This window comes from Urocitellus parryii, unplaced genomic scaffold, assembly GCF_045843805.1.
Source record: "Urocitellus parryii isolate mUroPar1 unplaced genomic scaffold, mUroPar1.hap1 Scaffold_37, whole genome shotgun sequence".
Lineage (NCBI taxonomy): Eukaryota > Metazoa > Chordata > Mammalia > Rodentia > Sciuridae > Urocitellus > Urocitellus parryii.
Window position 1 is genome coordinate 12451213 of NW_027553327.1, and position 17403 is coordinate 12468615.

At 39.6% G+C, this 17403-nt stretch overlaps 1 protein-coding gene across 1 annotated transcript; it reads left to right on the top strand.

The window, feature by feature from the left end:
• The first annotated feature begins 2768 nt into the window (after positions 1 to 2768).
• Positions 2769 to 15380, top strand: LOC144252090 (protocadherin Fat 1-like). The gene is given in 12 exon segments (XM_077794651.1): positions 2769 to 2918; positions 3356 to 3499; positions 4033 to 4228; positions 4620 to 5425; positions 5538 to 5667; positions 7258 to 7415; positions 8068 to 8530; positions 10004 to 10157; positions 10342 to 10452; positions 12106 to 12737; positions 13648 to 13785; positions 15376 to 15380. Coding segments are annotated over 12 exon segments (3087 nt in total).
• Positions 15381 to 17403: the final 2023 nt, after the last annotated feature.

Below are 17403 nucleotides of genomic sequence, written 5' to 3' on the forward strand. Positions count from 1 at the left end.
AAATGCTTATGTTTGACAAGTTCAAATTATGAATTTCAATGTAAAATTAAGAACTATAAGAAGAGAATGCAGGGGGCTGGTATTATGGCTCAGTGGAAGAGTGCTTGCCTTGCACACATGAGGCACTGAGTGTGATCCTCAGCACCACATAAAGTAAATAAATAAGCAAAATAAAGGTCATAGTTGCATCTCTGGGATAAAACCAGCTTGGTTATGATGTACAGTCTTCTTACTTTGTCGTTGAAAATTGTTTGCTAATATTTTATTAAGGATTTTTGCATCTAAGTTATCAGTGATATTCATATGTAGTTTTCTTTCCTTGATGTGTCCTTATCTGGTTTTAGTATGAGTGTGAAACTAGCTTGATGGAATGAATTTAAGTGTTCCATCCCTTTCTCCCTCATGTAATTATTTGAGGTTCATTGGCATTCGTTTTTCTTTAAAATTTTTGTAGAATTCAGCTAAGAATCCATCTGGTCTTGGACCTTTCTTTTTGGAAGTCTTTTACTACTATTTCTCTCTCATTGCTACTTATTGGTCTTTTGGGATTTCTGTCTTCTTGATTCAGTTTTGGCAGGTTGTATATATCTATATATAGCCAATTCTTCCAGGCTACCCAGTTTATTGGAGAATAGTTTCTAATGTTCCTCAAGATTTCTGTGATGTCTCTGTGATTTCTCCTTCTTTATCTCTAATTTTATTAATTTGGATCTTCTTTCTTTTGATTGATTTTGCTAGGGGATGATCAGTCTTGTTGCGGCCTCGTTCCCGCCGCGGCCTCGTTCCCGCCGCGGCCTCCGGGGTGGCGGCCTGGTTCCCGCCGCCGCCGCCGCCGCCGTCAGGGTGGCGGCCTGGTTCCCGCCGCCGCCGCCGCCGCCGGGGTGGCGGCCTGGTTCCCGCCGCCGCCGCCGCCGGGGTGGCGGCCTGGTTCCCGCCGCCGCCGGCGGGGTGGCGGCCTGGTTCCCGCCGCCGCCTCGTTCCCGCCGCCGCCTCGTTCCCGCTGGCAGCGCGCCAGGCAGCGGCAGTTTCCTTCTGGCTCCGAGGTAAGGGGAGGGAGGAGCCTGGAGTCCGCTTGGTGGTCACAGCCAGGGCTGTGGCAGCGGAATCTTCCTTCCCACAGTGAGGTAAGTTGGCGGGGCTTGGGTCCCGTGGGCGTCAGCCAGGGCGGCGGCTGCAGCTTCATTCTGGCCCCGCGAGGTAAGGCGTAGGGGCTGGGGTCTGAGTGGGGGGCAACCGGGGCGTGGCAGCGGCAGCTTCCTTCCCACCGCAATGTAAGCGGGGCCTCAAGTGCACATGCGGGCAGTAGAGGGGGGCGGCGGTGGCTTCCTTCAGGCAGCAAGGTAAGGCAGGAGGCTGGGGTCTGGGCAGCGGCAGCTTCATTCTTCCTCCAGGTAAGGCAGCGTATCTGGGCTCCTGTGGGTGTCAGCCTTGGTGGCAGCGGCAGCTTTGTTCTTGCCACAGGTAAGGCAGCGGGGGCGCGGGTTCGGAATGGAGTTGGCGGCCTCGTTCCTGCCACGGCCTCGTTCCTGCCGCGGCCTCCTTCCTGCCGGGGTAAGGTGGCGGGGCTGAGGTCGGCTATGGGGACAGCTAGGGCTGTTGTAGCGGCAGCGGCAGCTTCGTTCTCGCCAGGAAGTAGGGCAGCGGGGATGGTGTCCGCGTGGGCTTCAGCCAGGGCGGTGGCGGCACAGCTGCTTTCCTGCTGCGAGGTAAGTCGGCGGGGCTGGGGTCCGCGTGGGGGGCAGTAGGGGCGGGGGCAGCTTCCTTCAGTTGGCATGGTAAGGCGGTGGGGCTGGGGTCCTGGGAGGTGGGCAGTTAGGGCTCCGGCAGCGGCAGCTACGTTCACACCGGGCGTCCACGCCACCGGTGTCCCCGAGGTGTGGGGCCTTTTGGCTGCTCCTATTGGCGGCTGGGGTGGCAAGCTGTCCGTGGGCGGCCTTCCCCACAAAGGGCCGCGGAGCTGCGTGGACGCCGGCAGCAGCAGCAGTGGCTGGCCTATGAGGGCGCTGACATTTGTTGCAGTTCTTGGGGCTTTGTTGTTTTTCCTTGGGCTTTTACCCTTCTTTTTGTTTATTTTGGATAAAATGTCCCCGGTGATGTAAAGATTGAGCAAGGAACCTTGGTGACATGGGAAGCTTTGCCAAAGTGCAGTTTGGATTCTGCTTTTCCCATGGTGGCGGCTGGATGAATCTTCACTGCTGGCCCTGGAAAAGGCTAGGGAAGCTTGTTAGTTGAGTTTTAAATTTCCCAGTGTTGTGTTTAAAGGTTTTACGTGCATAGAAGAGGAATGTTCACCTTAAATAAGCATATGAGCGGTTAACAGGGAATGTTTTCCTCTGGGAAAGGGAATTTGGTAGCTCTGACCCATGTCAGTCTGTGAATATTTAGACGTGTAGTGACTTTTTAACATTTTTCATAAAAATATGTTATTTACAGTGTGTCATATGTTGTTAATACTCCTTGCCTTAAGTTCCCCGGCAAATCTTTTTCATGCCTTCTGAGAAAGTAGACAATTGATAGATTATCCAAGGAATGGAAAAAAATGTGAGTGGGTGATTTCGACAATCCCTGAGAGCTGGCATTGTAAGACTCATCCTATCCCCAGTAACATTTTCATACAATAAATGTGAACACTTTTGAAGCCTTTTTATAAAGATACAATTTGGGAATAATATTAAGATAAGCAAAAGCTGTTGATTGATTTCTTAGATTAACATTTCTTCCCTTTTCTCTTTAAATAAAAAAGTTTTCCAAGTGATAACTTCATGAAGATGGCCAGTGATAAGCAAATGTCCGATGATGATGACAGCCCACCACCAGCACTGGCAGTTCAGATTCGGACCCTGCTGCTCCAGATTCTGAAGATCATGAAGAAAGAACCTTCTGCCACCCAGCTGAAGAACTATCTAGAAAAACCACTGGTAAGTTATCCACTAGTGCTAAAAGGTAACATTGTCAGGTTGTCTTCCAAGTAATTGGATGCTTGTATTTTTATTTACATCAAGAACAATACTCCAGAAATACTTCATGACCAATTTTATTTGTACTTGAATGAATTGTCATCCTTTAGGAAGCATGAAAACGTCCTCACTAAAATTATGCTTCTAAGCACACTTATTCTGTACTTTGGTAATTTCAGCAAGAGTCCTAGAGACTGAATTCTCATCCTGACAGTTTAAGGAGTTGGCAAGGAAAATTTGTGAAACTGAATTAGATGGTTCACTCATTTGTAGGTTAGGGAATTCCCAGATACAGGATACAACAAATGACTACAGCGAATTTTGACTCGTTGGCTTTATGAAAATGAAGGTGCATTTTCTGTCTCTCCCCACCCCCCACCCCTCCCAATCCCCAAAAGATTTCAGGTTACACACTTACGATTCAAGCTTCTGATAATGGCAGTCCACCCAGGGTCAACACGACGACTGTGAACATTGACGTGTCTAACGTCAATGACAATGCCCCCGTCTTCTCCAAGGGAAACTACAGTGTGATCATCCAGGTAAGCTTAGAGTACCAGAGGATTTGGGGGATCCTTTTTGAAATGAGCTCTTTCACTGGGGTCAGATGCTGATTTGAAATATCTTTCTTTTCCAAAGTCTTTCATCTCCCCTCCTTTTGTGCTTGGGTGTTGAGCTGTTCCCACTGTCCGAGAACTAAGAGCGTTGCTAATCCTGTCTTCTTCTGCTGTTGCTTTTCCTCCCCCCCTTCCTCCCCATCTTGGCCTGGCTTTGTCTTCCCTCCCACGACTCCACCCTGCATCCTCCTCGCTCCCACCCCTCCACACCACCATTACCTTCCACACACCCTTTTCCTCACAGGCATTCCTCCCCCTTCCCATTCTCTCTCCCCACCTCAACTCCAACTGCAATCCCCTCTACCCCACTTCTTTTTTCCCTCTGTCAGGTCGATCATCTGTAAGACTTTCCCCCTATGCTATATTTTATATTATTAAGAAACTCTCAGGTACCCCTTCTCAAATGGATTTGGTTGTGTTGAAGTAGTTTTGTGTTGTTCTGTTTTTAATTGGTGCAGGAAAATAAGCCAGTGGGTTTCAGTGTCCTCCAGCTAGTCATGACAGACAAGGACTCCTCTCACAATGGTCCACCCTTCTACTTTACTATTGTGAGTGGAAATGAAGACGAAGCATTTGAAGTGAACCAGCAAGGAGTCCTCCTGACGGCAGCCGCCATCAAGAGGAAAGTGAAGGACCATTACTTCCTGCATGTGAAGATATTGAAGTCTTTCCTGTTTTATGGGAGAGCCTTAGGGAAGACCTGATTGGCAGTTATCTTCCCACATTAAACAGCTTACATTTCATAAAAACAAAAATTTATACGTTTGTGGCATGTTTTGTGCCACACCTTCATTTTTGAGGTGACTCCCTTATTCAGTTGGTAGCCTGATCATCTACAGTGCTGGAACTGAGTTTCTGTATGAATTAGTGGAAGACTATTTGTCCTTTATCTCAACAGGCCTTTTTCTCATCCAGAGGAATTGGTATAAAACAGTTGGTGATTATTTATTTATTTATTTAGAATTTGAACAATGTAAAGACATTTTTATTAAGCAGTTATAAACAAGATAATCAAAGTGATTTTTTCTTTTCTTTTTCTTTTTGTAGGTGGCAGATAATGGAAAACCTCAGTTGTCATCTTTGACATATATTGACATTAGAGTCATCGAGGAGAGCATCCATCCTCCTGCAATTCTGCCCCTAGAGATTTTCATTACTGCATTTGGAGAGGAATACTCTGGTGGTGTCATTGGGAAAATCCATGCAACAGACCAAGATGTGTATGACACTTTAACCTACAGTCTTGACCCCCAAATGGACAACCTGTTCTCTGTTTCCAGCACCGGGGGTAAGCTCATCGCACACAAAAAGCTAGATATAGGGCAGTACCTTCTTAATGTCAGCGTAACCAATGGAAAATTTACCACAATGGCTGACATCACAGTGTATATCCGACAAATAACACAAGAGATGTTGAACCACACCATTGCTATACGCTTTGCCAATCTCACTCCAGAAGAATTTGTTGGTGACTACTGGCACAACTTCCAGCGAGCTTTATGAAACATCCTGGGTTTGAGGAGGAACGACATACAGATTGTTAGTTTGCAGCCCTCTGAACCTCATCCACATCTGGATGTCCTACTTTTTGTAGAGAAATCAGGTAGTGCCCAGGTTTCAACAAAACAACTCTTGCACAAGATTAATTCTTCTGTGACTGATATTGAGGAAATCATTGGTGTTAGGATATTAGATGTATTCCAGAAGCTCTGTGCAGGACTGGATTGCCTTTGTAAATTCTGTGATGAAAAGATATCCATGGATGAAAATGTTATGTCGACGCATAGCACGGCCAGACTGAGCTTTGTGACACCTCGCCACCATAGGACAGCCCTGTGTCTGCTAAGGTAAGTAAATGAGAACAGGTATTTCATGTACAGCCTTTGATGATTATACCATACACATCATTTTGTTGAAATTCCTGTTTTTTTATCTCTCTCCTCTCTTTTATTTAATTAAAGAGGGGAAATGCCCACCTGTCCACCATGGATGCGAAGACAACCCCTGCCCTGCAGGATCCGAATGTATTGCTGATCCAAGAGAGGAGAAGTACACCTGTGTCTGTCCTGGTGGCAGATTTGGTCAGTGCCCAGGTAGGTTCAATGACTAAGCAAAATTTTATTTCAAAAAATCAGTTCCAATCTTTCTTAATTTTTTTATTCTTTATTTGAGAAAAATAAATGATGCAAAGTATGTTTATTTAAGTCAAATGTAGAGATGAATAAGGAAAAACAGTAATGACTTTTTCTTCCTCTTATATAACAACACATTCTAGTTCAGTTTGATGTTCCCCTTTTCGTATCATCGGTGCTTGAGTAGATTTTAGAGGTTTGTTTTTCCTTTTTCTCTTTCATCCTCTCTTAAATAAAACAAAATAAAACAAAAAAAGCCTGAAGAAAATTATATCTTACACAATCCTAACTTCTTGCTTTTTTTTCTCTCTACGTAATAGTGTATTATGGGCATATTTCTGAGCCAGTATTCTTTTTAATATCTGTGAAATATTTTCTAGCATGATTCTTTTTGTGATTTAATCAGCATTTTCCTTATGTAGAAAGATTCCAAATACTCTGTGTAAAAAAAAATAATAATCCTTATACATATATTCTTTTCTATTACAGTAGATCAGGAACTGCTGGGTCAAAGAATTAAGTGCATTTAAAATTTTAAAGATAACATTATGTTAATTTTCCAAAAAGGTGAAACAATTCTTATTTTTTCCAGTCATGTATGAAGGTCTCATAACCCAGTCTTCTGCCAGCATTGACAGTTTCCAGTTAAAAAAAAAAAAAAAAGAAAACTCCTTTGGGGCTGGGATTGTGGTGTGGCTCAGCGGTGGAGCGCTCGCCTAGCATGGGCGGGACCCAGGTTCTATCCTTAGCACCACATAAAAATACATTGTGTTGTGTCCATCTACACCTAGAAAATAAATGTAAAAAAAACCTCCCCATCTAATGAACACAAAATGATATCTCGTGATTTTAATTTTCACTTCTCTGGCTGTTTATACCTTTTTATTAGCTTACCTGTTTGTATTTGTTTTGATTGTCTGGGCTACTTGTTTATTATCAACGTGTAGAACACTTTGTGCATTATGAGTAGTGACAGTCTATATGTTATTGACCTCTTAATTTGTTAAATCTTTTTTTTTTTGGTGTATTGCAAAATGTTTTATTTCCCCTTCCCCTACCAGAAGTACAAAGGGATTTTTCTCCAGTTAATTAGAGACTAGAGGGAGTTGACTGGGAATTTTTGTTAAATATTTCGTCATTTTGGAATTTAATTTTTATCTAGTCAATTCTACTTGATTTTACTTAGCAATTTTCACTTCTGGAGAGAGCGATCAGTTTTCATCTTATCTGAGGAATGGGAATTGGTTTATCAAACTATCTTGAGGCTATGTAACTATTTTCTGAAATTGTCTTCTAATAATTTCCATTGAATATGGTTACGTTTAGCTCTTTTGTTATTTTAGAATTTATTTCTCTGTGATAAAGTGGTCTAATATATTCTTGCAAATGGATAGCCAGTCAGGCTATACTGTTTATTAAGTAACTAGATGTTTTGCCATGGAATTTAATTTTATAATTTTATATGTGACCTTAAATTTAAAAATCAGAATATAGGAGGACAAATCCTACTCTAAAAACTATACTTAAACTGGCTTCTTTTGTGATTCACAGGAAGTTCATCTATAACATTTACTGGAAACAGCTTTGTGAAATACCGTCTAATGGAAAATGAAAACAAATTAGAGATGAAACTGACAATGAGGCTCAGGACCTATTCTGCTCATGCAGTTGTAATGTATGCTCGAGGAACTGACTACAGTATCTTGGAGGTATGTGATTGTCTGGTTTTAGTCTTACACCTCCAATTATGGCAGCCTTTAAGAAATATAAATTCCATTCTATGTTTTGATTGTTCACTTTTTAAAAACATTAAGCCAGATGGGCAAATTCCACATTTAAAGAATTCATTGACACTTTTACAAATTTTATACTTCATGGGATGAAAAGTTCTTTTTCGCTTTGCAATAATATGGAGATTTATTTCTGTTTTTTACAAACGTTTTTAGGCATATGTGAGAGTTAATATTCAAACTCTGAATATTGTATCTTATTAGTTATACAGCAGGTTTATAGAGAGGGCATACGTATGTTTGAAGTGATAATTATCATGACTACTTTTTTTTAACTTAACTGGGTTTTAACATTTGATGCTACATGGTCCTTTCTGTGGTAGGTGTGGGTGGTTAAAAACTAGTCACTTCATATTTTTTGGATATGTACTTGGTACTAGAACTTGATACCCCTAAAAGATACCTTGGACAAAATGAGTGTGTGCTTTATAAAGTATTTAGATGGAAGCCCTTATCTTTTTTTTTTTTTTTACCTTCATTCACCAAATATACCTCTCCTATAGACTTGTGGTCAGAGATTACAATTGAAAGTTCTGTGAAAGTAATGTGAAAGTGATTGTTTTCCTTGTAGATTCATAATGGAAGACTGCAATATAAATTTGACTGTGGAAGTGGCCCTGGAATTGTCTCTCTTCAAAGCATTCAAGTCAATGATGGCCAGTGGCATGCAGTATCTCTTGAAGTAAATGGAAACTATGCTAGATTGGTTCTAGACCAGGTTCATACTGAATCAGGCACAGCCCCGGGGACTCTGAAAACTCTGAATCTAGATAACTATGTGTTTTTTGGTGGCCACATACGGCAGCAAGGAACAAGGAATGGAAGAAGCCCGCAAGTTGGTAATGGTTTCACGGGCTGTATGGACTCCATTTATTTTAATGGGCAAGAGTTACCTTTAAATAGCAAACCAAGAAGTTATGCACACATCAAAGAGTCAGTGGATGTATCTCCTGGGTGCTTATTAACAGCTACGGAAGACTGCTCAAGTAACCCTTGTCAGAATGGAGGCATATGTAATCCATCGCCTACTGGAGGTAGGCTTCGTAACATTATAGTGATTAAAATGTTGTATGTGTACATTTAAGGGGAAGAATCCCAAATGCTTTTGGTTTTCCCCCTCCTTTTGTTCAAATATTATTGTCAGATACTGCAGCAGAAATGAGTAGGAGCCGGGCACAGTGGCACATACCTTGTAATCCCAGCAGCTCAGGAGGCTGAGGCAGGAGGATCGTAAGTTCAAAGCGAGCCTCAGCAACTTAGTGAGACCCTAAGCAACTCATTGAGACCCTGTCTCTAAATAAAATATAAAAAAAAGGGCTGGGGATGGGGCTCAGTGGTTATGCAACACTGGGTTCAATCCCCAGTACCAAAAATAAAAAAAGAAAAAGAGAAAGAGAGAAAGAAGGCAGAGCAGGGCTTAGTATTCTTCCCAGAACTAGGCTGAAGAGATCAGCTTCTCTGGCTGCTGAACTTCTACAGGCATGTCTGAGGTGTTTGAGTAGAACATACTTCTGTACACAGTTCATCATGCCCCCGAACCACAGCCACCTCTGAACTCTTCTTCTAACTCCTCAGACATAGACCCTGGGAAATTTAGAACTGGTATCGCTTAGTTCGTCTTGGTTCTTTGTACCCCCTTTCATCCAATGCCTCAACATGGAGGTCTGCTAGACTCTTGCTATCCATTAGAGAGTGTGAGTTTTCAAAAGGCCTCTAATCCTCCTCAATTGCTGCATTGTCTGTCTGTCTTAAAGCCAGTGGGGACTCTAGAGCTTCTGTATTCTGGGTTTCCATTGGACCATTTATAATCAAAAATAGTTAGGAAGAAAATGGCAGCTATCAAAGCCTAATAAGTAGAGCTTTGTGTAACTGATAGAACAAAATGTTTCAAAATAATACTTTAAGTGAGATTTCAAAAAATTCTGGTTGTCTGCTATTTTCTTTGGAGAGAATGTATGTGCATTAAAGCTAATAGAGTAAGTACACCAGCTTATTCCCATAGTAGCACTCTGAAAATCCTAGTCATGTCACACAACAAAAGCTTATATTATGTTCATATAAATTATGTGATCAAATCAGGGCAGCAAGGAGGCTGACCTCACTGTGTCACTTTGGGATGAGACTAAAAATCTGAAATGCTTCAAGATCCAAAACTTTTTTAGTGCCAACGTGACACTGAAAATTTTCACATTTTGGAACATTGTGGATTTTGAATTTTCAGGTTATGGATGTTCAACTAGTATTATTGTAATTTTCTGAAATTAAAATACTCCAAAATCTGAAATATTTATGGTCCCAGCATTTTGGATAAGGGATATTCATCCTGTACCAGCAGTGGAAGGCTTGTCCATCAGGCTTCTACCCAGAAGGAATGGGAATTTTACCAGCTTTATAGATCTTGGAGAATTAAATCTTCACTTAGATGTAAAGGTAAAAATCAATATAACAAGACTTATTTTTGAATCATGGAATGATAGGACTATTTTGTTCCTTTTTTACTGATGTAGGCTATTACTTCAAGTGCAGTGCCTTATACATAGGGACATACTGTGAAGTGAGTGTCAACCCATGTTCCTCCAATCCCTGCCTCTATGGTGGCACATGCATCGTAGACAATGGAGACTTTGTTTGCCAATGCAGAGGGCTATACACTGGTCAAAGGTATGTGTATTTTTCAGAATGAATTATATTATAAATTAATTATAAATTTCAGAATGAATTATAGTTTTAAATCTTTTAAAACATGTAATTCTGCATGTAAAACGTCTCTACATTCTTCATGTGTTAGTATTTTGTTTTGTTATAGACTCATGAAGTTTATGCATGTTTTTCCCTTGTTCTTCAGATGCCAGCTTAGTCCTTACTGCAAAGATGAACCCTGTAAAAATGGTGGGACGTGTTTTGATAGTTTGGATGGTGCTGTTTGTCAGTGTGATTCAGGTTTTAGGGGAGAAAGGTAAATGGTTTCTTTAAAATTTATATTTCTACCTTTCTGTGGTATTATATTCATTAGCAGACACAACCAGCCTTCATTAATGTAGACTACATTACTTCAGAGTTGGATAATCCTCATTGGCAATTTTGTAATTTATCTTCTTGCTCTTGAGATAAGGGAAAATACCAAGCAGATTAATATATATTATGTTTGAAAAACCTACTTCTATACTTTAGAGGTATTATTTATAAACAAAGAATGTATGTGGTTTTACAGGCAGCAAATGCTTGGAGTGAGGTGAGTTTCTTGTTTTCTACAGTAGATGCTTGTGAAGCTGAACCATCCATCTTCAATAGCAGTGATAATGACATTTTATCATCATATGTTATAACTAACATTTATAGAGATCTAGAAACCTTTTTCAATTCCCATTTTGCAATAATTACTGTAATTCTAAGAGGAGATTATTATTTTCTAAGGGACAAAAATAAGGCATGATGTATACCTTAAAAAAGTGGATGATGTCATCTTATGTTAGACTTTTCACCAGTTCGGTTTTAACAAAATTACTTAGTGCATATTATCTATAAGTGCCTAGTGTAGCTTGCTTATGTATGTATGTATGTATGTATTTATGTGCTTGGTACTAGGGATTGAACCCAGAGGCACTTAATCTGAGCCACATCCCCAGCACATTTTTGTATTTTATTTAGAGACCGGGTCTTGCCGAGTTGCTTAGGGCCTCACTAAATTACTGAGGCTGACTTTGAACTCATGATCCTCCTGCCTAAATCTCCTGAGCTGCTGAGATTATAGGCATGCACCACCACGCTGGGCTAGTGTAGCAAATTTAGATAAGCCTTTGCTATCAGTCTTATTAGGCTGTTGGTGGCCACACCTTGTAGGTGTTCCTGTATAGTTTAGCTCTCGTAGTATCATGTCTTGTGTTTCGGCCCTAGTCACATGGCCTTAACTCATAAAGTGACTTTTCCTAATTCTAGTTAATGGATACTCTTATCATATTTGACAAAATATATCATTAATTAGAATTTTTATACCAGAGTATGAGGGATGGTAAATGGATAAACTTTATTGAAGGAGGAGGGAAGGTTTGATAAGCGGCAGGTAGATCTGCATAGGTATATGATGTGTCCCTTTTCAAAAGACAGAAGGGACTTGCTTCTAACTTATCCTGAATAACATTTTTTAATGGAAACCATAAGAGTTTTCTATGCTTTTATGTGTGTTATGGAACTGTCATATTCCCAAACACAAATATTCTCTTAGAAATTTAGTCTAGTCTATTACAAGACTTTGCAACACACAGGTAATTTTTCAAAATGCACATCCCAAATTTCTGAATGATAGCTTGTCTGTGAGAACTAGAAACAAACTGATGTTTTGCTTATGGGATTGATGTAGTTGAATCCTATAAAAACAGTTAAATATTGGCTTGATAAGTTCATCTCCCCCAATAAATATACATTCAAAGCATAAAAGCAGCTGATTAATTAAAAGCTCTTTTGTTGTTATTGTTTATTTGTTTTCTAGATGGTTTAATCTGATTTTATTGAGGGGTATCTTATTAAGAGGGGATCTTAGCATTAGTCTCTGAAGAATTATAGGTCTGGCATAGTCTGACATACCAAAACAGTCTCTCCACTTTCTTGGCAGGTGTCAGAGTGACATTGATGAATGTGCTGGAAACCCCTGCCGTAATGGGGCCCTTTGTGAGAACACACATGGCTCCTATCACTGTAACTGCAGCCAGGAATACAGAGGAAAACACTGTGAGGATGCTGCTCCCAATCAATATGTGTCCACTCCATGGAATATTGGACTGGCCGAGGGAATAGGGATTGTGGTTTTTATAGCAGGGATATTTTTACTTGTGGTGGTGTTTGTACTCTGCCACAAAATGATTAGTCGAAAGAAGAAACACCAGGCTGAACCAGAAGACAAACACTTGGGACCAACCACAGCTTTCTTGCAAAGACCATATTTTGATTCAAAGCTAAATAAGAACATTTACTCCAACATACCACCCCAGGTGCCTGTCCGTCCTATCTCCTACACTCCAAGCATTCCAAGTGACTCTAGAAATAATCTTGACCGAAATTCTTTTGAAGGATCTGCTATACCAGAGCATCCTGAATTCAGTACTTTTAATCCTGAGTCTATGCATGGACACCAAAAAGCAGTGGCCGTCTGCAGCATAGCACCAAACTTGCCTCCCCCACCTCCCTCAAACTCTCCTTCTGACAGCGACTCAATACAGAAGCCTAACTGGGACTTTGACTATGACGGTGAGAAAAACTATTTTCATCTCACTAAAATGTTACTGAGATATAACAGTGATTAGAAGTTCTGCCATAGCCACTGGTGGTTCAAGTCAAAATGTGGAGAGATATATGATCAGAATCTGAAATCCTTATGATTTGGGAAACATTTTCAGATGTCTTGAATTCTCACTGCGCATTGTGGCTGTGATGTTATTTTAATGAATGTTCCAGTTAATATTCTAGTGTCATGTTCCAATTAATTTTCTGAAAAGATCATTCATTTTTGTAACTGACAAAAGCTCTCAACTGGATCTTTTTTGGACTTATTATAATAAAAAATAATTGGAAGGGAGCATTTCCATGTTAGAATTATTTTTTAATATGGCCAGAAGAAGTAGCAGTATTTAAATTACCAAGTTAACATTTATTTTAATGCCTTAAAAAAAAAGCTCCATGTGCTCTCTACTCCTCCTCCTCCTGTACTGGGGATCAAGGGGAGGAGGGTGCTCTACCACAGGGTCTTGCTAAAATTGCCTAGGTGGTCCTTGGATTTGTGAGCCTCCCCAGCCTCCCCAGTAGCTGGGATTATTGGCACTCAGTGCCACAACCAGCTTCTATATATCATTAAAAAAAATCAAAAGTTTTTTGTTTTTTTTTCTTTCTAACAGTATCCATAGGCCTATTTATAGAGAAATTCTATCCTTTGAATATCACAGAATACTTACTGACTAGACTCCTTTGTTTGGGTTTTTGTTGTTTTTTTTGTTGTTGTTATTTTTCTGTTGTTTTGTTTTTCTGTTGTTGTTTTTCTCTTTTTTAAGTTTCAGTGGTTCATTTATGAATAAATTTTAGGCAGTCACTTGGTAAAGCTCAGCAGAGAACTGAAGATTCCTGGCCTACATAGAACTTATTGCTTGTCTCTCATCTCTTTTAGCTAAAGTGGTGGATCTTGATCCCTGTCTTTCCAAGAAACCTCTAGAAGAAAAGCCTTCTCAGCCATACAGTGCCCGGGAGAGCCTTTCCGAAGTGCAGTCTCTTAGCTCTTTCCAGTCTGAATCCTGTGACGACAATGGTGAGTGTGAGAAAGGTGACGGGTGGAGGCCGCTCGCTGGTTGTGCACGGTGCTGCTCACATCATGTCACATAACAGTGTGGATGCACCAGGCCCCCAGTTAAGTCTTAAAATATTGCCATAGTTCTCTTGAACCACTTTTAAACAATACCTTGTACACACCTGCATGAACATCTGCTGGGGAAAATATTAAAGTGTTCCTAATGAATAGGTACTTTGACTGTAGCAACATGTCAGCAGTAATAGGAAGGAAAATGTAATTAACTGAAACATCATTTCTGTCTTATTGACTAATCTTATTTTTGTTTTTGTTTTTGTTTTAACCTAACAATAAATGTTTTGAAAGTTTTATGGGTTTTTCAGAAGTCCTTTAGGCTTTTTTGACCACACAACATGCACACATACACCTGCATCCTTTAAAGAAGAGATATAATAGTCTGAAATGTTCAATTTCAGTTGCACCTTTGGTATTACAAGGTTTTATTTGTCTCTTCCCCCAACTCCACTGCGGCCCCAGCTCCCATTTGGATCAGAGCGTACTGACTGAGAGCACAGTTTAAGAGATTGCTAGTAAGTTTGATTATATTTCTAATGAAGAAAGTTTGACAGTGGGATCTGTGACTTCAGTTATATTTATCTGATTTCCTTAGGGTAAATTGCTTTGGTAACCAGCTTTGACTTATTTACACATACCAGTAGAGAAAATGTCAATATTCAGTGACAAAATTAAGTGAATTTTTAGTGGAAATTTTTGAATCTCAAATTAGTGGTTTTAACCATAATTTTTTTTTCTTGCATGAAAAATCTAAAGTTTTATTTTATTGGAGGAAAGAAGCAATAAATATCTGATCCAAAGTAAAAAAAGTCCATAATCTAGAGTAACATAATTCATAATACATTGCGTTTGAAGAGTTCATAAATCCACATTGTTCATAATACATTACAGAGCTCTTTTCTAAACTCAAATCATTTCTGATTTCAAGCATGTTTTATGTATCTCAGAGTGTACCTGTGTTGTGTGTGATGAATATATGGGTATATCTGCACTTGTTAATCAACAAAAACAAGTCTCCAGTTCATTTGAATTCTGAAAAGTTTGTAGTGCCAGTAATTTACATTTTCACCCTTAAATGTTCTTCATTCCTGAATTTTGTCACTAGTATTCTTTCTTTTTTAGTTGTCTTTTTGAAACCATGTTCTTCTTACTAATACTCCTAAATTCTTTGAACACATTATAGCCAAATTATTTACAAAAATTAATTACCAGATAATACAGTGTGAGGAAAAGACATGTACAGGAATGGTTAATATTTTAATAATTTAATCATTCTCGATCATAAAGTTTTGACCATAATATGTAGGTCTTGTTTTTAATTTTGTGGCATTTTTTGATATATTATCTCTATAGAATTCTATGAACTAGGATCTGTGTTTAATTTTCTTTCATTACATCTGAGAATTTATTAGCTATTATCTCAGAATATTACCTCTCTCTTCCCCAACTGCATGCATGTTAGTTTCTTTAATTTTGTCCTGCTTTTCTTGGGTATTCTGCTATGTTTCATTGATCTATTTTCTCTTTCTGTTGCAGGTTGACTAACTCTGTTGCCCTATAGTCAAGTTCACTGCCGCTTTTTTCAGGCATTGGCCAATCTGCAATTTAATATCTCTAATATTGATTATGTTTCTCTAGCATTTCTATTTGAATATTTATAATATTTTCTATTTTCCTAATGAAATCACTCATTCGTTTATGTCTATTTTCCGCTAGATATTGAGATGTATTGATCATAGTTATTTTAAGTTCCTGTTTGACATCCCAACATCTTGTTTATCTCTGTGCCTTCTTCTGTTGATTGCTTTATTTCTTGATGATGTGTTGATTATTTTCTTGTTACCTCATGTTTTTTTTAATGACCCTCATATTTGCATGATGAACAGTAGTGATAGAGGGAATTTACTTTATTTTTTTATAACCAAAAATAGGTACACGTCTTCTGTCAGGGCACTTACGCTTGGGTTTTGTTATGGCTGTAATCTTGGCCTATGTGAGGGGACCCAGGCCTATGTTGGGATGCCTGGATGTTCCAGAATATAGGCCTATGTGCCCAAGCTATTGCTGTTCATGAATATGGCCATGAATGTGCGGGTCACTATCTTTAGATAGGCAGTTCTGGGTTTGTTGCTGCATTGTTGTGAGCCAGGTGTGTGTTGTGTTTGGTAAATTGCTGATTTCCACAGTGGGAATTCCGGGGCGAGGCTTGCATGGATAGGATAGTCTGCAGGGTTCATAATGTTCTCTGTTCTTACTTGTTTCCAGGTATCCAGATACTTCTTTTAATTGTAATGAACTAAGCTATAATTAGAAGTGTCATTACTATTAGTACTTGTGTTATAACTTATTTTATTGATAGTCTTATTCAAAGATTACGTGATGAACTTAACATATTTAAGTACATTTAATCAGAACTCAGTATGCTAAAACCCTTCTTCCAAAATAGTTGAAACTAAATACTTTGTGAAGAATTTCTACATTTTTTGCTTGCTTTTTTCCAGATGATTGTAGAGAATATATACCCAGGCTATAGATTTTGTTAAACAAGCTTAAAATATGCACATTTTGAATCTGGCGAAAGACAACTTCCCTACTCTTTCACCGAACAAAAATAAGAACCATCCCTGAGACTAAGGCTTCTTGACTGAGTTTATTCAGAGGCTAATTTATCTAGGGTCTAATCAGGGTCAGGTGATGTTCTCAGACATTGAGTCCACACTGGATAAGATTGTGTTACCTGGAACTTACCTTGCAACTTCTGATTTGAGGAAAAATTTTGAGCACATCCTTTTATTAAGGCTTCAGATCTGAAAGGCTACAGCAGCTGGATTTTCTTGTATTCGGGCTTAAGGGTCACTTGTCTTTGACAAGCCCCTCCTTGCTGAGCTAACCAAGTCTGACCCCTAGCTCTGTAATTTAATAGCTCCACGATCATGGCTAATCCCTTAAGTTCTGATTTTTGTTTTTATCCTCTCTAAGTTGAGCAGTTTGTTGTTTTTATCTTAAATGTCCCCAGAAGTTCACATTTGAAGGTTAGTCCCCAGTGTAGCAGAGTTCAGATCTGGGCCATTGGGAGGTGATTGGATCCCCAGGGTTCTGACCTCATGAGTGGATTAATGCATTTATGGATTCATAGCTCAGTGGGGTTTGAGGAAGGCACTAAGTTACAAAAGCAAACTCTTCCCTACCCCACTCTCTCCTGCCTGGTTGCCAGGAGGTGAGCAGCTTTCCACATGCATTCCACCATGATGTTTGGCCTCAACACAGGCGTAAAAGCAAGGAAGCCAGCTGACCGTGAACTAAAAACTCTGAAACTGAGAATAAAAACAAACCTTTCCTCCTTTTAACTTGTTTATCTCAGGCATTTTGTCACAATGACGGAAAGCTGACTAACATGATGACCTTCTCATGGGACCACAGTGAGAATAAGGTCATGTGTAAGCATTTTCAAATCACTGAAGTCTCACCTTGTCTAAATTGATTATTACTGCTTTACATTAAAAAGAACACAACTTGCTGAATGTCAAGCTTTGGCTGAAGTAGAAACCAGTTCTAATCATACTT